Source organism: Salvelinus namaycush, chromosome 20 (assembly GCF_016432855.1).
Source record: "Salvelinus namaycush isolate Seneca chromosome 20, SaNama_1.0, whole genome shotgun sequence".
NCBI classification, from domain to species: domain Eukaryota; kingdom Metazoa; phylum Chordata; class Actinopteri; order Salmoniformes; family Salmonidae; genus Salvelinus; species Salvelinus namaycush.
The window spans coordinates 12,491,737-12,517,507 of NC_052326.1; the positions used below are offsets into that span (position 1 = coordinate 12,491,737).

The 25,771-nt window shown below is 42.8% G+C and overlaps 2 protein-coding genes across 2 annotated transcripts in view; both read left to right on the top strand.

The window, feature by feature from the left end:
- Window positions 1–8,060, top strand: part of LOC120065674 (guanine nucleotide-binding protein G(i) subunit alpha-2-like) — a 133,948-nt gene extending 125,888 nt beyond the window's left edge. The window contains exons 6-8 of the mRNA XM_039016741.1: window positions 4,384–4,513; window positions 7,313–7,466; window positions 7,870–8,060. Coding sequence (XP_038872669.1) covers window positions 4,384–4,513; window positions 7,313–7,466; window positions 7,870–8,060 — 475 coding nt within the window. The remainder of the gene's footprint in view (window positions 1–4,383; window positions 4,514–7,312; window positions 7,467–7,869) is intronic.
- Window positions 8,061–12,207: 4,147 nt separating this feature from the next.
- On the top strand, window positions 12,208–17,081 carry LOC120065675 (PAK4-inhibitor inka2-like). Its single transcript, XM_039016742.1, has 3 exons — window positions 12,208–12,326; window positions 12,426–12,476; window positions 16,014–17,081. Exons 2-3 carry the CDS (start codon window positions 12,474–12,476, stop codon window positions 16,959–16,961), a joined length of 951 nt encoding a protein of 316 aa, XP_038872670.1. The 5' UTR covers window positions 12,208–12,326; window positions 12,426–12,473; the 3' UTR covers window positions 16,962–17,081.
- The last annotated feature ends 8,690 nt before the right edge of the window (window positions 17,082–25,771 follow it).

The following is a 25,771-nucleotide window of genomic DNA, read 5'->3' on the forward strand; positions in this document are numbered from 1 at the left end:
ACATTATTACATTAATGTGAAAACCAAATGTATTCATTGCACAAATATTAACATACCAGCCCCTGGTCTATCTTTCTGGCCCCCCTTGTCTTTAACTTTCTTTAGATGTGTGCTGCTTCCTTATCATGTGTAGTTCTGCCAATCACAACATTTTAAAATGTCTCTCCGTAACACCAGTCACTCGGGACTTGAAGCCAAAAGAGGGTAGAACACATTTCAAACGTTGCTTTTTAGATATGTCTAAAGTGTATGTGGTTGTGTGTGTACTACATATATGAGTTGCAGCTGAATGAGTGTGTGACCTCTGGCTGACCAGGAAGTGTTGTGAGACCCCCTGTACCTTCCTGGCTCTGAACAGCCTGAGGGGGACGCAACACTTTTTTATCAAGCTCTATTTGTATCACCATTCATTTGACTTCAGAGTGAAATCTGAACTCATCTGTAATTTACACAAGGGTTGATAGCAGAGCAGAGATGCTACTGGAAAGCACTGGTACATGAACATAGAGAGAGCTGCTAGTTGGTCTAGTATGAGGTGCACGTCTTGGTGTCAAGGTTCAGAGATGACAGTAACCCAGGCACATCTCTTTAAGACATCTAATACTTCCATCAGACTTGTTACAGTTTGGTTGTCACTGTGCTGCTGACAACTGTAGCATCAACGAATAACATCATCACACCTGATACAATGGGAGATCCATTCAAGTTTCAGTGGCAAGGTTCACATGTGCTTTATAAACAGCCAGATAGACGATGAGAAACATGGTGATAATCAGGCCATTCCTGTCTGTCTGTGTAAGAGGTCTGACATGAGTCCACAGTGACCTGGTTCCAGCTAAACTCAGAGCACAGGGCTGGCTGACATTTGCCTTCTGTCACAGACATGATGTCAGGGATGAATAATACATGGGGACAATCGATAAGAAAAAAGACGCTTCTTTTTATCTCCATCCCGTTGACTGTAGCTATGGAAACTAATCTCCAGGAAAATACCAACAGAATGAATGGCATAAAAATGACAACGGCAACAGAAAAGGAAAAGAGATGTGGTACATTAGAGAAAATGAAAGAAGAAAGAATCCTTTTTTTTTTACTAGCTATGTCTGTTTGTTTTGTGTTGCTATCTCTGATTCCATATACAGATTACAATAATTTAAGCTCAGAGAACCCCATGCCTACCGATATATCAGTTTGGGTCGTTACAGGAACATGGCAGCCTAAGTGACAGCCGGTGAGAGCCAAGTAGAGGAGCTGAAGAAAGAGGTGATGGATCAGAGAATGGAGCTGAGCTTCAACACTGGACTGCATTTCTACAAGAACAAAGTAGAAGAACTGGAGAGCAAGGATTCAGCCCAAACAGCAGAACTATTCACCATGGGCCTGATTCAGACTTATGAAATGTATGCCTTTCCTATGCACACCTTTCTACACACTTCTCAGTAGTTGGTATTCAGACTTACCTTATTGAGATGAGTAACAAGGTTTGTGGCTCCCTTGCGCACACTGAAGGCATTTAATTCAACCCCAGAAAACACACCCACTGAATCCACTGAACCTACTAATTTGATCAGGGAGTTGTTCAATTTTTCTGTTAATTTATCTAAAGCAATCCTTTTTAAATACTGTGTACCTTTGAATTGTATTTTATCAGCACAAGACTAGAATGTAGCAACCTGTCGGTTCCAAGTGGAACAACATCTAAAAAAAATTACTGATAGAAATAACACCAATCCCCATGCACTGTAAATTATAAATTGATAAAAGCTATGTAAATGAGTAATCCGTTTGGATAAGGGGTTTGTAAATATAGGCTAATTGACAATTGTTTACATATATTTTACCTAATGATCTCTGGAGACAAATGTGAAACCACTCATATTTCAGCAAAAGTAAAAGCTTGTCAACAAGACTGGTATTTCAGCCTCTTTTCCACAGTGAAGTATAAATAGCCTTGTGGTTTTTCATAATTCTAATTGTACTGTAGGCCTCTGGCTTGATAATTTGCAGGGGCGAAATTTGGAGACCAAAGCCTATGGAAATCCATGCGCACTGACAGCGAAATTCTGTAATTTTCTGTTTTTTTAACAGCTAATTGACCAAGTCGGTTTAATTATTTGAATTCCATTTTGTTCTGTGAGCTCAATGTGCACATTGCACAGCTTCTGTAGAGATAAGAGTTGTAGTTTCCAACAGGCCAATATTCTACATAGTTAAGTGCAGAAAATGTGGTAATTAACTACAATGACCATAGTCCATTGCGCACCCACTTGTCCGGTCTGTGTGTTTCTTTTATGCGATTGTGGGGGGGGTATAGAGAGCAGCTGTTGCTTCGCGTGTTATCTGTACCTGAAAATACATATTCTAAGTGATTGATAGGTGGTATTCAGCGGTCATAAAATTATGCCTTATTTACTTTGAAGAACTACAAAATAGTGATTTTGTCAGACCGCATAGGCAGCAGCTCTATAGAGAGTAGATGATGACTTGGAATAAAATAATAAAGTTGTCAAATAAAACAAATGTAATATACACAACAACTGAAATATTTTATTGTAATGTGAATAAATGATCGCTGCAAGCACTACCATCACCACTTTGTATTAACTTTGTTGTGAAGTTATCAGCAGTCACAGAGAGCCAGATCAACGTCTTGATTTTATGTTTCGCAGAGATCTTCTGTGTTTAAAGTGACGCGGTAGGGGAAAAATGCAACTAAGGACGCACTTAGCTGTTCTATGAGTGGTCTGAGGCAGTCGGTAAATAACAAGCGATTTCAAGTGCAACTTGAGTAACGATAGTTTTGAGGAACAGCTCGGCCTTAAGATGCTTTTGGTAAACCGGGCCCTGAACCATTCTCTCCATACATTCTAGTGAGTCTGTCTAGAAAATTCAGGTACACCAAATTTTAAGGGGTGGCTTTAGATAAATGAAAACCTCACAAGACAATCTGTTGGCCAGGAAGTGGGAGGGTTGTCAGCTGTTGAATTAAATATATTCAGTGCGCGCCCACTTCTGAATACCAACTACTGAGAATAGGAAAGTTGTGCAAAAGAAAGGCGTACGTTTCCTAAGTCTGAATCGGGCCCATGGTGAATAGTTCTGCTGTTTGGGCTGTGTCTTTGCTCTTCAGTTTCTCTACTTTGTTCTTGTAGAAGTGCAGTTCACTCTTAGTCACACTCACTTCACTCTGATCCATTACCTCTTTCTTCAGCTCCTCTACTTGGCTGTCACTTTGGCTGCCATGTTCCTCAGCTCCACTCTCTGCTCTACCACCATGCCTCTCAGCAGTCTCAGCAGCCTTGTTCTCTCCCCATTCCTGTGACCCTGTTGAGTGATGTCATTCTCTCCAACCTCTCCACTCTCTCCCTGTGCCCATGCCCCAGAGAGGCAGAACAGCAACAACAGCAGCATTACAGTACAACCCATTCTTAAATGAATACCTCAAACTAATGAAGCATACTGGACTCAGTCCCTTTATATACACACTGGTCTTTGTGGACCAGTACATGGGAAATGAACACTTGTTCACGGTGAAAATGTCAAGCTCATTGTCAAGGACTGTGGATGATAACATAATACAGGTACAGCGTATTCCATGCCAAGTCATTCACATGTTGGTTGTTGACAGAGCCACAGGACAGTCAAACCTGTTACTTAGTTCTAAACTAGGTCATCTTCATCTTGTGTGGCTAAGCTTGCAAAAACCCATGTGTGCAGGTTGATGCTCTCTGTGATATAGTGGGTCATTAATGTGTGATAGAGAGGCTGTGTTGTTAGCGGGAATAACAGCTCGAGCATGTGTATAACCTCAGCGTCCCCTGATAACCAGTGTATTCACACCTGTGTGGCGTGTTCACCTGGTAGAGCCTCTGTTACAGTGTAATGTGTCTACAGTGTTTAGGCGTCAAGCGTCTGACCACTCAGAGTAAAATTCAAACGTTTGCCCCTGTGCCTTTTAAATTACGATGAATGTAATTATATGGACAGGGGGGACCTGATTCTAGATCACAACTCCAATTGTGAGATCCTTGATACATATGGCCCCCGAGGGCTTCCTGTGTTGGCCCTGCGGTCTTTTATCACGGCCCAGCATCTCTAATGGATCTCTCGCTGTCTCTTTCCCGAGCAGCCTTTGTTCTCAGAACAACCTCATGAAATGTTAATGCATGGCCTGGGATGGAATGTCACCCTCACTTTCTCCCTCTCTTTCTTCCCCCCCCATTCCCAATCCCTTTTTCTTCTCTACTTCTCTCCTCTATCAACTTCACCCCCTTTTTCTTTTTTTCCAATCTACCTATTTTGGTGTTACAACCTTCATCTCTCTCTCTCTCCCCCCCCCTTTTCCCCCCATCCCCCCCCCCCCCCCCCCCCTCTCTCCTGCAGGATGTTTGACGTGGGCGGCCAGCGCTCAGAGAGGAAGAAGTGGATCCATTGTTTTGAAGGAGTCACATCCATTATCTTCTGTGTTGCGCTGAGTGCTTATGACCTGGTGCTGGCTGAGGATGAGGAGATGGTGAGGAGGAAGAGTCACCTATCCTATTATATTTCTAGGATCCACACATTTTCAACTGGTCACATGTTACTGGTCATCATGTCATTATGATGTGGGTTACACAGAACATCCATATACTGTACATATTATAAAGCATATGTTACTAATCTACATAATATACTGTATGTGCACTGGAGTAGGCTATTTGATTAGATAGATTAGATTAGTTATTTTATAAGGGTATGAATGTAAATGGTGTCATTTATTGATTTTATAGGGGTGTAAATGTAATTAATAATCAAATCAAATATTATTTGTCACACGCTTCATAGACAACAGGTGTAGACTAACAGTGAAATGTTTACTTACGGGTCCATTTCCAACAATGCAGAGTTAAAGATAAGATTATATATATATATACTGTATACACTACATGACCAAAAGTATGTGGACACCTGCTCGTTGAACATCTCATTCCAAAATTATGGGCATTAACATGGAATTGGTCACCCCTTTGCTAATATAACAGTCTCCACTCTTCTGGGAAGGCTTTCCACTAGATGTTGGAACATTGCTACGGGGACTTGCTTCCATTCAGACACAAGAGCATTAGTGGGCTCTCACAAGAGCCCATTAGTGGGCTCTCCTAATAGTTGGGCGATTAGGCTTGGCTCGCAGTCGGTGTTCCAATTCATTTCGATGGGGTTGAGGTCAGGGCTCTGTGCAGGCCAGTCAAGTTCTCCCACACCGATCTCAACAAACCATTCTGTATGGACCTCACTTTGTGCATTGTCATGCTGAAACAGGAAAGGGCCTTCCCCAAACTGTTGTCACAAAGTTGGAAGCACAGCATCGTCTAGAATGTCATTGTATGTTGAATGTAGCGTTAAGATTTCCCTTCACTGGAACTAAGGGGCCTAGCCCGAACCATGAAAAACAGCCCCAGACCATTATTCCTCCTCCACCAAACTTTGCAGTTGGCACTATGCATTCGGGCAGGTAGCGTTCTCCTGGCATCCGTAAAATCTAGATTAGTCCGTTGGACTGCCAGATGGTGAAGTGTGATTCATCACTCCAGAGAACGTGTTTCCACTGCTCTAGAGTCCAATGGTGGCGAGCTTTAGACCACTCTAGCCAACGCTTGGCATTGTGAATGGTGATCTTAGGCTTGTGTGCGGCTGCTCGGCCATGGAATGGAAACGAATTTCATGAAGCTCCCGACAAACAGATCTTGTGCTGACATTACTTCCAGAGGCAGTTTCGAACTCGATAGTGAATGTTGCATCCGAGGACAGCTGATATTTGCGCGCTGCGCGTTTCAGCACTTGGCGGTCCCGTTCTGTGAGATTGTGTGGCCTACCACTTCGCGGCTGAGCCGTTCGCGGCTGAGCACTTACAGTTGACCGGGGCAGCTCTAGCAGGGCAGAAATTTGACAAACTGACTTGTTGGAAAGGTGGTATCCTACGACGGTGCCACGTTGAAAGTCACTGAGCTCTTCAGTAAGGTCTTTCTACTGACAATGTTTGTCTATGGAGATTGCATGTAAGAGAGTTAGTGCAAAAAAAGGGTAAATTCAGGTGGTCTGGGTATCCATTTGATTAACTACTTAGAAGTCTTGCTTAGGCTTGGGGGTAGAAGCTGTTCAGGGTCCTGTTATTTCCAGACTTGGCAAATTGGTACCGCTTGTTGTGCGGTAGCAGAGAGAACAGTCTGTTGCTTAGGTGGCTGGAGTCTTTGACAATTATTTGGGCCTTCCTCTGATACCACCTGGTATAGAAGTCCTGGATGGCAGGGAGCTCAGCCCCAGTGATGTAGTGGGCCATATGCGCTAACCTCTGTAGCACCTTGCGGTCAAAGCAGTTGGCATACCAGGCGGTGATGCAGCCAGTCAAGATGCTCTCGATGGTGCAGCTGTAGAACGTTTTGAGGATCTGAGGGCCCATGACAAGTCTTTTCAAGCTCCTGAGTGGGAAGAGGCATGGTCGTGCCTTCTATACGACGGTGTTGGTGTGTTTGGACCCTGATAGGTCTTTAGTGATGTGGACACTGACGAACTTGAAGCTCTCAACCCGCTCCATTACAGCCCTGTCGATGTGAATGGGGGGAGTGCTTGCCCTTCCGTTTCCTGTAGTCCATGATCAGCTCCGTTGTCTTACTGACGTTGAGGGAGAGGTTGTTGTCCTGGCACCACACTGATATACCGCTCACACAACATTTAGAGTAAGTTTGGGCTGAGGACTTAATAACCTGAAGAGCAGTTAAAGCTGCTGAGATATCATCAAATTGCTGTGCAATGAGCCATTTGTTTCCCTCGCTGTGCTGTGAAGCACCCAATCAATACACCACTTAAGTCCAGGAAAAAATAAGATGGGAGGAGCCATCTTACTTCACAGACACTGCATTTTGTTAGAGTGTAACATCTTACGTTAATTCAATAGTCTTGTTAAGCAGTTATATCTCACTAATTCTTAAGACCAAATAGACCATTACTATATTTCTATGGATGTTATGTAGACTTTCACCTGTTTTACTTCTTGTCAGTCCTTTTTTCTATGGCACATTAATCAATTTTTAACAGTCTGCTTGAACAATATACTTCCTATAACCATCCCCCCAACACAAAGACACACTCTCAGCTTCTCTATCGCTACTACTGCAGTGAGAGAGGAGAAAGCATAGACACATTCACAAAATACATACTGTACCACTACCCTATACAGCTAGATTTGAAATGTGAGGAGTTACTGCCCCCTGGTGGCAGATTTTATGTTTTATCCTTGGATGCGATGGGACCCAGTATTTGTCTGTCTGTCTACCAGAACCGGATGCATGAGAGCATGAAGCTGTTTGACTCCATCTGCAACAACAAGTGGTTCACAGAGACCTCCATCATCCTCTTCCTCAACAAGAAGGATCTGTTTGAGGAGAAGATTACAGGCAGCCCCCTGGCTATCTGCTACCCCGAGTACACAGGTAGAGAATCCTACCAATGTGTCCCCCACTGGGCACAGACATCAATTCAACGTCTATTCCACGTTGGTTCAACGTCATTTCATTGAAATGATGTGGAAACAATGTTGATTCAACAAGTGTGTGCCCAGTGGGTCTGTAGCACTGCGACATACAGCGGATTGCACTGCGCTCTGACAGAGAAATCATATAGTTGTGATTGTTGAGGCTGTAGCTATTTCAGCAGCAGTAGTAGCTCTAGCAGAATATTGGGGGATATTGAGCATGCCAGTGATGGTTTCCAAGAGATGTCAAGTTATAGTTCATCAATAGTGTTTTATCGTGGAATCAATCAGTAATGTCTGGCATCTCATCACATGCTATAATGCTTCATTTATGTTGACTATGTTCACCCCTTGCTACTCAGGAGCCAACAAATACGACGAGGCAGCGAGTTACATCCAGACTAAGTTTGAGGACCTGAACAAGAAGAAGGACACGAAGGAGATCTACACCCACTTCACCTGTGCCACCGACACCAAGAACGTCCAGTTTGTCTTTGACGCTGTCACCGACGTCATCATTAAGAACAACCTGAAGGACTGTGGTCTCTTCTAAAGGCAGGGCCAGGGGAGGCAGGCCAGAAGAGGAGCTAAGGTGAGGACAAAGATTAGGGGAAAACCAAACAGCAAATCCAATGCTGATGATATAGCCCATTATCTCTTTTGGGGACTAGATGACCATGTTAAAATGGACTAAATAGTCAGTATGGTGATAACTAGGGCCCTGTGTTTTGCGCAATCATGTGTCATAGCAAAATCTTATCCTGTATTTTAAGCCTTATCCGTACATTAGCATTACACCAAAAATGAACGCAACTTTCTAAGGATGGTGCTGGACTGTTTGCTGAAAAATCTTTAAATAAAGGTTACAATCCAGGCATGTCACATGACTGCACAAAACACAGGCCCCAAGTCATAACTGAGAACATACAGTTGAAGTCGGAAGTTTACATACCCTTAGGTTGGAGTCATTAAAACTCGTTCTTCAACCGCTCCACAAATTTCTTGATAACAAACTATAGTTTTGGCAAGTCGGTTAGGACATCTACTTTGTGCATGACACAAGTAATATTTCCATCAATTGTTTACAGACAGATTATTTCACTTATAATTCACTGTATCACAATTCCAGTGGGTCAGAAGTTTACATACAGTAAGTTGACTGTGCCTTTAAACAGCTTGGACAATTCCAGAAAATTATGTCGTGGCTTTAGAAGCTTCTGATAGGCTAATTGACATAATTTGAGTCAATTGGAGGTGTACCTGTGAATGTAATTCAAGGCCGACCTTCAAACTCAGTGCTTCTTTGCTTGACATCATGGGAAAATCAAAAGAAATCAGCCAAGACCCAAAAAAGCCAGACTACGGTTTGCAACTGCACATGGGGACAAAGATCGTACTTTTTGGAGAAATGTTCTCTGGTCTGATGAAACAAAAATAGAACTGTTTGGCCATAATGACCATTGTTTTGTTTGGAGGAAAAAGGGGGATGCTTGCAAGCCGAAGAACACCATCCCAACCATGAAGCCCGGGGGTGGCAGCATCATGTTGTGGGGGTGCTTTGCTGCAGGAGGGACTGGTGCACTTCACAAAATAGATGGCATCATGAGGAAGCAAAATTATGTGGATATATTGAAGCAATATCTTAAGACATCAGTCAGGAAGTTAAAGCTTGGTAGCAAATGGGTCTTCCAAATGGACAATGACCCCAAGCTTACTTCCAAAGTTGTGGCAAAATGGCTCAAAGGACAACAAAGTCAAGGTATTGGAGTGGCCATCACAAAGCCCTGACCTCAATCCTATAGAAAATGTGTGGACAGAACTAAAAAAGCGTGTGCGAGCAAGGAGGCCTTCAAACTTGACTCAGTTACACCAGCTCTGTCAGGTGGAATGGGCCAAAATGCACCCAACTTATTGTGGGAAGCTTGTGGAAGGCTACCTGAAACGTTTGACCCAAGTTAAACAATTTAAAGGCAATGCTACCAAATATTAATTGAGTGTATGTAAACTTCTGACCCACTGGGAATGTAATGAAAGAAATAAAAGCTGAAATAAATCATTCTCTCTACTATTATTCTGACATTTCACATTCTTCAAATAAAGTGTTGATCCTAACTGACCTAAGACAGGGAATATTTACTAGGATTAAGGGTCAGGAATTGTGAAGAACTGAGTTTAAATGTATTTGGCTATGGGGTATGTAAACTTCCGACTTCAACTGTACATGATGTATGATTTGTTTTTTGATGGTTAAATTGACTCTGCAGTACATCATAGACAGACCCCCTGCATGTCTTACATGTAAAACGTTTCCCTTTCTCATTACCATACATACACAAACTTCACATCTCATATTTAATACACATTTGCTCAGCCATGTCTGGGCTAGCTGACTCTTTGCTCAGCCATGTCTGGGCTAGCTGACTCTTCATGCCTCTCTTCGCCAGGAGTGCTTGTACATTGAGTCTGCTGCCTGGGGGATAGAGTGGACAGACACACCACCGTCACAGACAGACTGTACCGGCCCTGACAACTTCTGCGTTTCTATATGGAAACAAACATAACAAACTGAGAAGTTGGGAGAAAAAGCCTTGCAGATTTATTCCAATGATCACTTATTCTCAACTGTCATGTCCTCCTCTCCCTCTTGTGTATGTTTGTTTATTTTCGTTGTATGTTAGATATTTAATTTGATAGGTTTTTTTCTGCCAAATCTGAATTTGATCTCAGATGTATTCTTTTTTTGCTTCTTTCTTTGTTGTTTTATAAGTATTATCCGATGTTAGAAAAATAGAGAAAACAACTTTGACATACTTTACATTCACTTTACTTTAACAGATGTCGGCATTTTATGACACTTTCAATTGCATAAAGCTTTTTTTAAGGGAAACAAGTATGGAGAGAGAACATGAATTGAGAGGAACACGTTTTTGCTAATATTTACATAACATACCAACGTTGTATGCTGTATCATATCACTTATCATTACACATGACTGTCCGTAGATGATCATAGCTGTACTTCTTTAATCGTCACAATGTAACATTCCTTCGAAAATAATTACAAAAAAGAAAGAAAAAAGTATCAATTTTAAGATTAAAACCTGCAAGATTTTTTGAAACAATATTGAATACGTATGTTCCTAACATTAGCATATTTAGTTTTCATCCCATGTCTTTTGCAGTATGTTTGTGCCTTGATGTATGTTTACACCTGTGACATCTAGAGACTTGCTTTCTCCATAGTGTGAATTAGGGCTATTTCTACTCCCATACTATTCACACGACTGATAAAGAGGTAACATAATATATCACAATGATGAGAAAGAAATGAACAATGATAGTGTTTTGGCAAATATTTAAAATGCTTTAAAAGTCCTACTATTGTTTCATTTAAATAAAGTTTGGATCACCTCACTTACCATTCTCCTGGTGTGTCTCTAGAATAATTTGACCTATCTACAGATTCCACTGTAAGAATGCCATTTTGAACATGGCATAGCAATGCTAATCACATTTAAATAGGGTCTTAAAGGTAAGTAGAACATCCCCATAAGGTAAACATGGCACATCCAACCTAATGTACACAAATGTAAATGACAATGTATCAACAGTGCCAACAATGCTTCATCACCCAATTACATGGAGTATTCATATACATGAGGAACAGACAATGGAGGGTGATGGGGGGCTTGTACATTCAAATGTCCAGCTATGTAAATGATCTGCCTAAGGCTATACAGACTGTGATGTGCAGTCTTGCTCATTCCAATAAATTGATTAGGGACAATGTAACAGTCCAGCTCCAGTATTTGCACTGTAAAACGTCCATTAAGTAAAGAATGCAGCGAATGGTGTAGGCATTGGGACAATGGACTCCCAACAGCCCAGAGTACCAGGTGCTCAGGTAAATCAGGGAGTAAAATAGGATGGGGGTAGTTTGAGTGTTCAAGCTGTGTGCCGTTCCATGGTTCCAGAACAATCCGTCAGGTGGTGCTACACGCCTCTATGTGCATCAAATCAAATGTAGCCTAACTGCATCCACACGAGAAGAGCCCTTTATTCCCTGTGTTGGAAATAAAGGTTTCTCTTATTATTTCTCTATAGTGAAATGCAACTGATTACATAAACTAGGTAGGTCTATACCTTTTTCAACAAAGCATCATGCGCGTTTTGCGGCAACTTTGAACTAAACGTTGCACATAGGTGAAGAAGCCTAAATCCAAAACTGTCTGTTGGCCTACGTAGGCTAACAGCCCATGATAATAGAGAAAACATCAAACAATATAGTTAGGTAATATAGTTCGGTAAACTGTGATAATTAGTCTATGTTGTAGGCTAAACCTTGTCCCTAATTGTGTCTTTCGGTTGCAGTGCGTCTGTGTGCGCCTGAGTGTGCTGATGTGTGCCAGGCTCAGAAAGAAGATTGATGGGCTATGTGTCTCTTTGCCCAGTCTGAGACAAATAATAAAAAAACATCGTCTCGTCCATGATTGACACATGACTGAAATCCCACCAGTGTAGTCCTGGCAATTGTTTTAATTCCGCGCATAATACAGCAGAACTTCTCAGGTGAGGGAGATGTTTTGACGCGGTGTTTAGGTGTTGGGTCGTATTTCAGGCGCGTTGCTATTGGCGCATTCTGTGATGCGCGCCGTTGACTGGCTGCGTGGAAAGAGACTGCGCTCACAAAGTACACAGCCGGCCCTACAACCACATGCACTCTTCTGTCTGAGGGGCGTTGAGTGGACATCGGACCTACTGAGAAAGTTGCAACCGCTTTGGATTAATTGTTCTATCAGAGGAGTCAATTATTCACCGATGTAAGTAGCCTGATTTAGAGAAATGCATCCTATAGGCTTGGCAACTTTTGCGCTAGAGAACATCATTTTGTATGCTGAATAATTCTTGTCTTTTTGCAGAATAAAGTAATCCATTTGGAATTCATACAATCAGACACGACAAGAGCAATGGTAAGTTTATTTTGTAACATTTCCAGATTTTTATTTGTAGATGATTGTATGTGTTATTTTGTGTGAAGTGCCTATACATTTCTTCCTAACAGTTGTACAGAAAAGTCGGGGAGGTTATTATAGTGAGCGGCTGAATGTTGTGGTAAATTAAACCAAATGGTCGGCGCTTATAACTTTACGACCCTCCCGTGACAGTTAGACAATACAGAGCAGCTGAGAATAATTGTAGGGTATAGACTACAATTTGTTGGAAAGATTACAAACTCAAATTATTCAATTTGAACTTTAAGGCCTAAATCCATTTTCTTAACAAACTTTTCTTGAGAAATACTGTCTTGTTTATTGCTTACTTTTTCCATAGGCTACTTAGTCATTTCTGGCAGATGCAGTTGCAAATGTCTGGAAATAAGAATATATTTTCGCTGGTTACTTACAATAGACATATTCATTGGTGCGTTATATATGTGTTATTGACGATTAATCAAGGATCAATAATGTCATAGACATGTCATTATCATTTCTGTACATGCCTCCCTCCATCATATGTGTGGAGTCCTTCCTTCTGAGTCTTTCCTGTAGCACAGATATGGCCTTTTTTAAATGTATTTTTTATTTATTTCACCTTTCTTTAACCAGGTAGGCTAGTTGAGAACAAGTTCTCATTTGCAATGCGACCTGGCCTAGATAAAGCAAAGCAGTTCGACACATACAACAACACAGAGTTACACATGGAATAAACAAACAAACATACAGTCAATAATACAGTAGAAAAAGTCTATATACAGTGTGTGCAAATGAGGTAAGATAAGGGAGGTATGGCAATAAATAGGCCATGGTGGCGAAGTAATTACAATATAGCAATTAAACACTGGAGTGATAGATTTGCAAAATATTAATTTCCAAGTAGAGATACTGGGGTGCAAAGGAGCAAGATAAATAAATAAATTCAGTGTGGGGATGAGGTAGTTGGATGGGCTATGTACAGGTGCAGTGATCTGTAAGCTGCTCTGACAGCTGGTGCTTAAAGTTAGTGAGGGAGATATGAGCTGAGATAAGGCGGGGCTTTACCTAGCAGAAACTTGTAGATGACCTGGAGCCAGTGGGTTTGGCGATGAGTATGAAGCGAGGGCCAGCCAACGAGAGCGTATAGGTCGCAGTGGTGGGTAGTATATGGGGCTTGGCGACAAAATGGATGGTACTGTGATAGACTGCATCCAGTTTGTTGAGTAGAGTGTTGGAGGCTATTTTGTAAATGACATCGCCGTAATCGAGGATCGGTAGGATGTTCCGTTTTACGAGGGTATGTTTGGCAGCATGAGTGAAGGATGCTTTGTTGCGAAATAGGAAGCCGATTCTAGATTTAATTTTGAATTGGAGATGCTTAATGTGAGTCTGGAAGGAGAGTTTACAGTAACCAGACACCTCGGTATTTGTAGTTGTCCACATATTCTAAATCAGAGCCGTCCAGAGTAGTGATGCTGAACGGGCAGGCAGGTGCGGGCAGCGATCGGTTGAAGAGCATGCATTTAGTTTTACTTGCAATTAAGAGCAGTTGGAGGCCACGGAAGAAGAGTTGTATGGCATTGAAGCTCGTCTGGAGGTTAGTTAACACAGTGTCCAAAGAAGGGCCAGAAGTATACAGAATGGTGTCGTCTGCGTAGAGGTGGATCAGAGAATCACCAGCAGCAAGAGCGACATCATTGATGTATACAGAGAAGAGAGTCGGCCCGAGAATTGAACCCTGTGGCACCCCCATAGAGACTGCCAGAGGTCCGGACAACAGGCACTCCGATTTGGCCTTGGAGCATTATCTCTTACCTTAACCAATGACTAACTGGTGCTCTCTACCGGCGTTTAATTACACCACAGTAATGGAAAACTGCTTTTCGACTATAAACACGTGTGTTACACTATACACTTTAATGTTATGCTAGGGAAATTGGGTTTCCATATCTAGGGCTGACAGTGGGGACTTGTGAAGAGCAGAATCAACAACCTCTGCATCATCAAAACAGTTGCTTTGTGAGAAGGTGTTGAAGTTTATAGTGAACCATTGTTAGGTAAATGAAAGCTTAAAAGTACCGGTGGCCTGGCTTTGGTCCCAAGTTAGAGCGGGTCCACCAGAGCCATGAGACACGTGTAGATGGAAACAGAAAAGTCTGAGCCTTTTGGGTAAAAAAACGATGTAAATCCTGTATGGAAATGTGCAACATATTTATGTGCCTCTTTCAGATCCTCTCCGAGATTCGATTTAGGGCACAATTTCTATCACCCGAGCCTTTCGGGGGATTCTATTGAGCTGGATGAGTCAGACCTCCACACTACTGTGAAGGACAATGCACATGGTAGACCTTTCAGTGTTTAATGCGCCTCCAAGGACCTGTCTCACTCTGTCAACCAGAGCTTTCTTCTACAGCCAAATGGTTAAGTTCCCACAGCTGTGATAACATCAGGGCATCGTCTCTGCTGATTTGGTCTCCTCACTGTGCCTCCAAACAGCACTCTGGCCTAAGACGGATGAGGGTTGGGAGGTAGCAAACACAAGCATGCTACACAAGCATGCTACAAAACATGGAAAAACCTTGGAGGATTATTACAAATGAAAGTTTAACAAATGACATCATTCTAAAGCTGTTGTTTTTGGTGATTTGTAGTACAGGGGGAAATGTTTTTTTAAACGAGAAATGCCCTGTGCATACAGTAGCCTGTGTTCTGTCCGCTACAACACCCGAGTGAATGGGATTGATCTTGAAGTGTTGCCTTGTCACCTTTTAACCTTGATGTGATAAGATGGATTCAGTGGTGGTTCCCAAACCATCTGGTTGTTAAGACATCCTGAGAATACTGTTGTAATGTAACTGAATGCTATGGGAATTTGTGTCATTCAGACTGTGCCATTCAGACTTCTATATTTCAGATGATTTGGTGATGCCTTTGATGTGATTCATACATGGGGTTTCTCACTCCCATTGTGTAATTCCAGAACGGTGATGTCATTTCCTGCGGGACAATATGGGCTAATCCCGAAGGCATCCTGTGATTCTTGTGTGTAGTAAAGGATGTGTAATACTGAGCGCCTCTAAAATGTATCAGTCTCTAGATTGTCCAACCGAAAGAGGCAGCGAGTGTTTCCCTGTACATCCTGTTCCCACAAGCCATATTCTAATAAACTCAGAGCATGCCGCTGAGAAGCTTCTCCATAAAGCTGCTCTGAGGTTTGGGTGGAATGTCTGACTTGATATGTGGTGGTGGTACGGCTGCAGAGTGTGATCTCAGCTGATTAGAATCTTGGTGCAGTGCTGGGTAGAAGCACAGGAAACTACTTAAGCTTTTGGACCAGTATGGCATAGTTCTAATAAGAACTTGGATGGGGGGTGGACTAACCTTGACATTCAGTTAAAGTGAACTGTAAATTTGTTTCTGTAAAAGTGCTCTGTTACACATTTTGTTCTGAAATGTTCTTAAACCATGTATGGAGGAGTCAGTGTTCAGTCTGTCAGTAACCAACCTGTTATATCTTTCTCCCTGTCTTTCTAGCTGTGTCTGCGGGACTCTGGAGACTGTCTGGTGGACCAGATGCAGTACATGATGAGGTCCTTGCAGGATCTGAAACACATGAAAAGGCCGCTCAGCGAGCCCTCCGGCCGTTCCTACGCCATGACGCGCGTTTGCCAGCAGGGAACGCAGCAGCGGGAGCGCCTGACATGCCTCCGTAGACCCATCTCTGAGGCCAGCGAGGCCAGCACCTATGACTCAGCTTGCTGCCTGGCCAGCCCCGTGGAGGAGGAAGAAGAGGTGGAGGAGGAAGTGCAGGAGCGGCTAATGCAGAGCTCCCCTAGCAGTGAGAAGAGTCTGGAGTTTGACTCAGGCTACTCAGAGGCGTCCTGGCACGATGAGGGCGTGGTGCTCAGGAGGACCAGGAACGTACGGGTGTCTAACTCTGCCTGTCTCCGAACCAACCGGGGAGTGGGCTCTGCCGACCGGATCCGGCCCAAGTCCACGTCGGACGCTTGTCTGGAGCGCTGGACGTCATTTGAGGCAAGCAGCGACCCAGAGGACTGGACCACGTCACTGCTGAGCCGCAGCAGGAACAGACAGCCCTTGGTGCTGGGGGACAACAGCTTCGCTGACCTCATTAAGAACTGGATGGATCTGCCAGAGTGTCCTGAGCCAGCAGAACTCAAGCCCCACGCAGGCCGGCGCCTGGCCAAGGACCTCCTGGTCAACATGAGGAGGAAGCTGGCGGGGATGTCAAAAAGCGTGGAGATGAGGGCCAGACCAGCAGACTCCACCAGGGTCAGTAGGGCCGCGGCGGCCCCCAAACGCATGTCCTGCCCTGTGGGCTTCCAGCCACGCAAACCCTTCTTTCACCAATCCCACACAGGCCTGCATGAACTGAGGACGGACTTGTACCAGTTCAATGCTCTCATGAAGACAGGCAGCCGACAACCTATCATATGTAATGACATTATCGGGTACATCTGATCTGAGTGATGTTACAGCTACGGACTCTTACCACAGATTAATGTTATTTTATTTTTATATGCGCTTTATGTGGAAATAATGTTGAAATTGTTACAATAATAAAGTTTTTGTATTGAAAAGGGAAAAAGTGTTGACTGCAATAATTATTAACTTACACGTTTTATTCTTAAATGACTAATGAAATAATTATGCATGCTTAGGTTTAGGTTCAGCTCTAAAAAAAGGTAGTGACATTCTCGATTACATCTTGGTATAAGCACTCTAGCACATTCTTTAAATCACCTGTCAACTGACCAACATGATGGCAGTCAGAAATCTTGCCTTTGAATACCTGCTTATTTGAATACAAATAGCAGGATGGGTGTTACTGTATTGTGTTTCTACTACTGTCAGATGGGAAGTTGAAAATTATATTTCCAGTTGTGGGTTGTTAAGCCCCGTTTATACCTGGTGCTAACATGCTCCCTTTGTCCGGATATTGTCCACATTCTGATTGTGCCCACATTTTTAGACAGATGTAGGCGATTAAAATACACATAGTGATCTGATCTTCCTGACCACCTCTGGAGGTAGTCAGGCACACATTGTCTCCGGATATCAATTACACGAAAACAGATCTGGATGGTCAAACTATTTAAATCATCATTTTGCCGGCCTCTAAAATCATTGACAGGTAGCACCGCTGACTTAAGGCATCAGTAATTGTCTTAAAATAAATACAATCATATTATTTAGAATTAATATCTGTTAAATAATTTGCATACAGGGGGGCATTAGCTAATCTGGTCACAAAGTGGACACAGTGGATGGATAATAGACTAATTGTAATACAATGTGTAGATGCGACAAACTTGATCAGATAGGGATTGTATCATATTGATCAGATCACGAAACTTGCATGTTAGCGCAAGGTGTAAAGAAGGCTTAGATGTGTCATATGATGCTTAGATCTAAAGGGAGTAGCCCTGTAAATGTGCAGCCTTCTAAAGACAAGTTGTCAAAACAGTCATATACATGTACGGTGTTTAATATAGCCACACACTTATGGTTATTCAATCTGTATCGCTGAGGCACGCTAGAAATGTAAAGGTCATTTCCTATTAAACCGACATCTGCAGCATTTACCGTGAATGCAATCTCCTCTAATGCGTGGACATCGCCTTTACATTTAAATCACTCTGTATCGCAGAATTTCCGCAATACGGATTGAATGGAGCCCTTAAATAGCTTAAAAAGATTTGATTACATTTACAACATGAACACATCAATTCATTTATTGGAATCTAGAAACAAAAGGAAAGAAGCAGCGAAGCACATTTTCTTTCTCAATCAGTCACCTAATGAACAAAATCTAATCAAATCCCTAAACATAGGCCTATGTAGCAAAGTAGTGTATTTCAGAATAGACCTACAGATCTATCCTTCTATCCATCTGGGGGCTTAATTTGAAAGAGATTACTCCATGTGCACGTGAGACCTAGTGCTGGGTAGGTCTCCACAGAGAGAGACTGATCTTAGATCCCAGAGGGAACGAGACCAGGAATACGATGTTTACCTCTGAGGACAGAGAGGAAGGCCTGCTCACAGCCTCCTGCCGCATTGGTTGATGAGCTCATGGCCTGGGTCCCCCTGGGGTTTCTCTGTGTGTGTGTGTGTGTGTGTGTGTGTGTGTGTGTGTGTGTGTGTGTGTGTGTGTGTGTGTGTGTGTGTGTGTGTGTGTGTGTGTGTGTGTGTGTGTGTGTGTGTGTGTGTGTGTGTGTGTGTGGAGGGGGGGTTGGTTGTTGGACTGGGCAGCTGTGTCCAGATGGTGACAGATTCAGTGAGCCTCTACTCACCCGACCCTCAATATTCCAGCACATAGCTGACCAGGGGGCCGAGGCTCTGACTAGTCCGGGGAACCAGTCCAGCAGACCCCAGCCCAACCCAGCAGGCCTGGGCCAACTCATCTAATCCATATGCCCTGGCATATCCTCACAGCACAACTTCCCAAACACAGTCAAGACCTGCACGCAAATCTGATGATGTTTGCAAACATTGCCTCAGCATCTGTCACTTGGCATTACCCAAGGCCCAAGTTGATAAGAACAGATAATGAAGTAATCAAGGCTTGCCAGGCAGAGGCCAGAAGGAGATGCGTCTCTCTAAATCACGGTCTAGCGGAGAGATCCCCTACAACCGCTTCAATCACTCCTCTGCAAGGGGACTGGGTTTAGTTTTGGACAGTTTAGGGAAGTAATGTGTTACTTCATCTCTCCGTGCTTCTCTATTTCCAAATGTTCTATGTGGGTCAATTTCAATGAGTTACGACTCGTACTGGTCAAATCAAGTCAAAGTTTATTGGTCGCGTACACAGTTCAGCAGGTGTTATAGCGGGTGCAGCTAAATGCTTATGTTACTAGATCCTAACAATGCAGTAAAAGATCATTATTTTAATTTTTTTGACAAGAAATCAAGAATGGCGGGATGAATTTGATTAACAACCCAAATAGCACTTTAGCAGTAATCAAATGCAATCTATACGTATGTACACTGGGAGAATTTACACAACATCAGCTGGGAATGATATGTATGGGTGATTTGAAAACCCATAGTCAATCGATCAATAATATAATAATTATTTTAGCAAAAATGTTTATCTTTAATTTAAAATCCGTAGAAGCTATGAGAATAGAAAGGTTCAGTACTTTTGTGAAGCATCACAGTACAGTTGAAAAATATATGGCAAATAGAAATCCAAAATGGATGGTGTTAAGAGATAGATGGGAGGGGTTGAATGGAGCTGAAGGGTGGGACTAATAACAACAAGATAACAAATGTAAAACATTTAAAACAAATGTTAAATGTATATAGGTTCAGAAATGTTGTCAAATAGCACAGTTACAAATATAAATCAGACATAGAGGAAGGCCAGGACAAAAAAACAAACAAAATATAACTAATGTGAAATAGATTGTGTCTGTAAAATGTGTATAGTATGTATAAACTGAAGGTAGAAGCCTAAGTGTTATTGTTTATTAGTTTACTCCAATTGGGGGAGGGGTGGTAGGGTTGTGGGGGAAAATAAAGGTATATTCTAAAAAAAGTGTGTATATATGTACAGTTGAAGTCGGAAGTTTACATACAATTAGGTTGGAGTCATTAAAACTCGTTGATCAACCACTCCACAAATTTCTTGTTAACAAATTATAGTTGACCATCGTTATGTTTGGAGGAAAACGGGGGAGGCTTGCAAACTGAAGAACACCATCCCCACCATGAAGCACGGGGGTGGCAGCATCATGTTGTGGCGGTGCTTTGCTGCAGGAGGGACTGCTGCACTTCACAAAATAGATGGCATCATGAGGAAGCAAAATTATGTGGATATATTGAAGCAACATCTCAAGACATCAGTCAGGAAGTTAAAGCTTGGTCACAAATGGGTCTTCCAAATGGACAATGACCCCAAGCATACTTCCAAAGTTGTGGCAAAATGGCTTAAGGACAACAAAGTCAAGGTATTGGAGTGGCCATCACAAAGCCCTGACCTCAATCCTACAGAAAATGTGTGGGCAGAACTTAAAAAGCGTGTGCGAGCAAGGAGGCCTACAAACCTGACTCAGTTACACCAGCTCTGTCAGGTGGAATGGGCCAAAATTCACCCAACTTACTGTGGGAAGCTTGTGGAAGACTACCTGAAATGATTGACCCAAGTTAAACAATTTAAAGGCAATGCTACCAAATACTAATTGAGTGTATGTAAACTTCTGACCCACTGGGAATGTGATGAAAGAAATAAAAGCTGAAATAAATCATTCTCTCTACTATTATTCTGACATTTCACATTCTTAAAATAAAGTGGTGATCCTAACTGACCTAAGACAGGGAATTTTTACTCGGATTAAATGTCAGGAATTGTGAAAAACTGAGTTAAATGTATTTGGCTAAGGTGTATGTAAACTTCCGACTTCAACTGTATGTATATGGGTATGTGTATGTATGTATATAGATACATATATTTACCCCAAAAATATATGGGGGATTGTAAATGATGCAGACAATTACATTGATGGAAGCAACAATCTATCCGCAATATTAAAGCTGATCCACCCCCTAGAAAAAGTATATAAAAAATAAGTAAAATAAGAATGATATGTACGTACAGCAGCAGATATATTGGAGTAAGCCATGTCAAGAATGCAGTGTATAATAAACATATGGTGTGTAACTAAAATACAATGTACATTAGTATAAATATTATGATATGCTATGTTGGGGATACAGTATTTAAATACACAGTGTGAAACGGGAAGTGACCACTGGTTCATTGTCTCTATAGCATGGGACAGCAGCATTGGCTGTGTGTGTTAATTTGAGTGTGTGTGATTGCTTGTGTGTGTCTTTTGTGTCAGTTTGAGTGAATCACCTGGTAGACGGCTAGTGATGGCTGTTCAACAGTCTGATGAAATGGTAATATAAGCTGTTCAATAGTCTGATGGCCTGGTAATAGAAGCTGTTCTTTAGTCTCTCTGTCTTAGCTCTGATGGACCTGTACTGTCTCTGTCTGTCGGTCTGTGACAAGTGAAGAGTCCGTGATTCGGGTGGCTACGGTCCTTAATTATGTTTTTGGCCTTCATTTGACACCGGGTGCTGTAGATCTCCAGGAGGGCAGGCAGCATGCCGTCACCACCCTCTGGATAACCTTGTGGTTGAGGGCGGAGCAGTTGCTGTACCAGGTGGTGATGCAGCCTGACAAAATGCTCTCAATGGTGCATCTTTAGAATGGGGCCATGCCAAATTTCTTCAGCCGCCTGAGGTTTTTCAACACGATATCAGTGTGGCGAGACCATTTCAGGTCCTCAGTGATCTGCAAGCCGAGGAACTTGACGTTTTGACCATATCCACTTTGGCACGATCCCTGATAAGCTCCTTTGTTTTGTTGATGTTGAAAGAGAGGTTATTTTCCTGCCATCACTCCGCCATGGCTCTAACCTCCTCCCTGTTGGCTGTCTCGTCGTTCTTAGTAATCAGGCCTAAAACTGTCGTGTCGTCAGCAAACTTGATGATTCAGTTGGATGGACACGCAGTCGTGGGTGAACAGGGACTACAGGAGCGGCTGAGCACACACCTCTGGGGTGTTGAGGATCAGCGTGGCAGAGGTGTTGTTGCACCATCTGGCGTCGGCCCGTCAGGAAATCTAGGATCTCGTTGCACAGGGAGGAGTTCAGACCCAAAGCCCAGGGCTTAATGACGAGTTTGGCGGGCACTATGGTATTAAAAGCTAAACTGTAGTCGATAAACAGAATTCTTACATAGGTATTCCTCTTGCCCAGGTGGGATAGGGAAGTGTGCAGTGCAACGGCGATCACGTTGTCTGTGTATCTGTTGGGGTGGTATGCAAATTGTAGTGGATCAAGGGTGTCTGGTATGTTGGCGGTGATATAGTCCTTGACTTTAAAAGCACTTCATGATGATGGGGCGATAATCTTTTAGTTCAGTTTCCTTGGCTTACTTGGATACAGGAACAATGGTGGCCAACTGGTCTGTGCATCCTCTGAGGACACGGCTTGGTATGCCGTCTGGGCTGGCAGCCTTGTGAGGGTTAACATGCTTGAAGATCCTACTCACATCGGCTACAGAGAACGGGAGCCTGCGGTCCTCGTGAGCGGTGGGGGCCCACGCCAGTGGCTCTGTGTTGTTTTCCTCAAAGCAGGCGGATAAGGTGTTTAGCTTTTCTGGCATTGAGGCATCTGTGTCCGCGACGTGGCTGGTTTTCCCTTTATAATCCGTGATTGTCTGAAGTCTACCCTACCACATGTGTTTTATATCTGATCCATTGAATTGCGCCTCCATTTGTCCCTGTACAGTTTTTATGCCTCTTTGATTGTTTCGTGGAGGTCATAGGTGGTCTGTTTCTAATTGTCCAGGTTTCCAGACACTTTACCGGGGTTAAATGCGGTGGTTCGGCGGGCGAAGGAAGGCTTTGTATTAATATTGGAATGGAGAATAACAATGGTCTAAAGTATTTCTCCTGCGAGTGAGGCAAGAGATGTGTTGGTGGAATTTTGGGAGAATCTTCCTTGCATTTCTTTTGTTAGGAATGCGGCCTCGGGATATGATGTTTCCAGAGTTTTTGAAATAAAATGCAAATTTTTCCACAATGCACAAACAATAATTTATAATTAATAAATTGGATTCCATAATCAATCAAATGCATTTATAAAGCCCTTTTTACATCAGCAGATGTCACAAAGTGCCGTACAGAAACCCAGCCTAAAACCCTAACAGCAAGCAGATGTATGGGGGCTAGGAAGCGCAGGGGCTAGGAAAAAGCACGGGGGCTAGGAAAAACTCCCAAGAAAGGCAGGAACCTAGGAAGAAACCTAGAGAGGAACCATGCTCTGAGGGGTGGCCAGTGCTATTCTGGCTGTGGAGATAAGAGTACATGGATATTAAGGCCAGATTGTTCTTCAAGATGTTCAAACATTCATAGTAATCACAGTGGTTGTAGAGGGTGCAACAGGTCAGCACCTCAGGAGTAAATGTCAGTTGGCTTTTCATAGCCGAGCATTCAGAGGTCGAGATATCAAGTGCAGTACAGAGGGAGAGAAAGCGAGGGAGAGTCAAAAACAGCAGGTTCCGGATAAGGTAGCACGTCTGGTGAAAAAGTCAGTGTTCTATAGCAGGCAGAACAGTTGAAACTGGAGCAGCAGCATGACCAAGTGGACTGGGGACAGCCAGGAGTCATCAGGCCAGGTAGTTCTGAGGCATGGTCCTAGGGCTCAGGTCCTCCGGGATGGGAGGGAGAGAGGGAGAGAGAGAAAAATAATTGGAGGGAGTAAATGACACCCGATATAACAGTGAACATTCTAGTGAACATTCTAGCAGAAGTATTTAGCACTAACTGAAGTTTATTTAGTGCTTGTCAGATCAAACAGCAGATCTGTTTGTTTCTTGGGACCTAGAACTAGCATCTCTGTTTTGTCTGAGTTTAAAAGTAAAACATTTACCGCCATTCACTTCCTTATGTCTGAAAAACAGGCTTCCAGAGTAGGCCATTTTGGGGCTTCAGCATGTTTCATCGAAATGTACTGCTGTGTGTCGTTCGCATAGCAGTGAAAGTTGACATTGTGTTTCCGAATGACATCACCAAGCAGTAGAATATATTGTGAAAACAATAGTGGTCCTAAAATGGAACCTTGAGGTACACCGAAACTTACAATTGATTTGTCAGTGGACAAACCATCCACAGAGACAAACTGATATCTTTCCAACAGATAAGATCTAAACCAGGCCAGAACTTGTCCATGTAGACCAATAGGGTTTCCAATCTCTCCAAAAGAATGTGATGATCGATGGCATCAAAAGCAGCACTAAGGTCTAGGAGCACGAGGACAGATGCAGCACTAAGGTCTAGGAGCACGAGGACAGATGCAGAGCCTTGGTCTGACACCATTAAAAGGTAATTTACCACCTTCACGAGTGCAGTCTCAGTACTAAGATGGGGTCTAAAACCAGACTGAAGCATTTCGGATACAATATTTCTCATCAGAAAGGTAGTGAGTTGCTGTGCAACAGCTTTTTCTAAAATGTTTGAGAGGAATAGGAGATTTGATATAGTCCGATAGTTTTTAAAAACATTTTCCAGGTCAAGGTTTGGCTTTTTCAAGAGAGGGTTTATTACTGCCACTTTTAGGGAGTTTGGTACACATCCGGAGGATAGTGAGCCATTTATTGTGTTCAACATAGGAGGACCAAGCACGTGAAGTAGCTCCTTCAGTAATTTAGTTGGAATAGGGTCCAGTATGCAGCTGGAAGGTTTAGAGGCCATTACTATTTGTGAATGTGTCATGAGATCCTCACTCTGCTATTGCATGTGGAAACTAACATTGCAGTGCATGGCTAATGGGACATGGCTGGAGGCTGGGGGGCTGAACTGGTTATGTATGAGGGGACAGACAGGACAAGGGTGTGAGGTGTGGAGATCATTAGTCACCTGCTCTGTGCTCCATTTCCTTCAGATCCCCTGTATTTTACATGGTGATGGATGCTGATGGGCAGATAAAGCACGGGTTGATCTCTGTGAATCACAAAGACAGGCTGGCGGGAACCAGGGTGGTACCCAACACACACAGGGGCTGATCACCAATCACAGGTGATTACAACAGGTCATTACAGAGGTCAATAATTCAATAAAATAAAATAATAGGCCATTCTTTCTGCTTATTTAAATAACAGGAGTATGATAATAGAAGTGGAAAGCTATTGTTTATTTATCACAGCAATGCAGCTTCTAGAAATCCACCCCATTTGCAAAAATATTACATTTCAACATCCAAATGCAGCTTGTTTGAATTCACCAATATAATTTATTGGATGTACCTGCTGCACTTGATCCAAGCAGATAAATATGAAGTGACAGGAGTGTGTGGTTGGAATAGGAGGGTTGATACAGTGGCTCTCTGTACGGCTCTACTGTTAGGGCCTCTCAGGTCTGTCTCCTCTTGATGACATCATCTGAACAGGTACCTGATGGGAGGAAACATCCCACAGTCCTCGTCCTTGGCGAAGGAAGGGAAAATCTGCAGAATGTGCAGGTGTTGGGGGATCTGTGTATTGGTCACCTGACTGACAACATCAGACACACTGCCAAGACAATCCATTATACACATATCAACACCAGCCTTGTGGTTTAGGTGACTTAAAACAATGCTCTCCATTCTTACTTCTAAGAATTGTTTTAACAATGAGTAGTGATGCTTTTATCTCTAGTAGGAAATATGGGACATACTGTACATTATAGCAATTCAGAAAGATCAGAAGTCCTATAGATG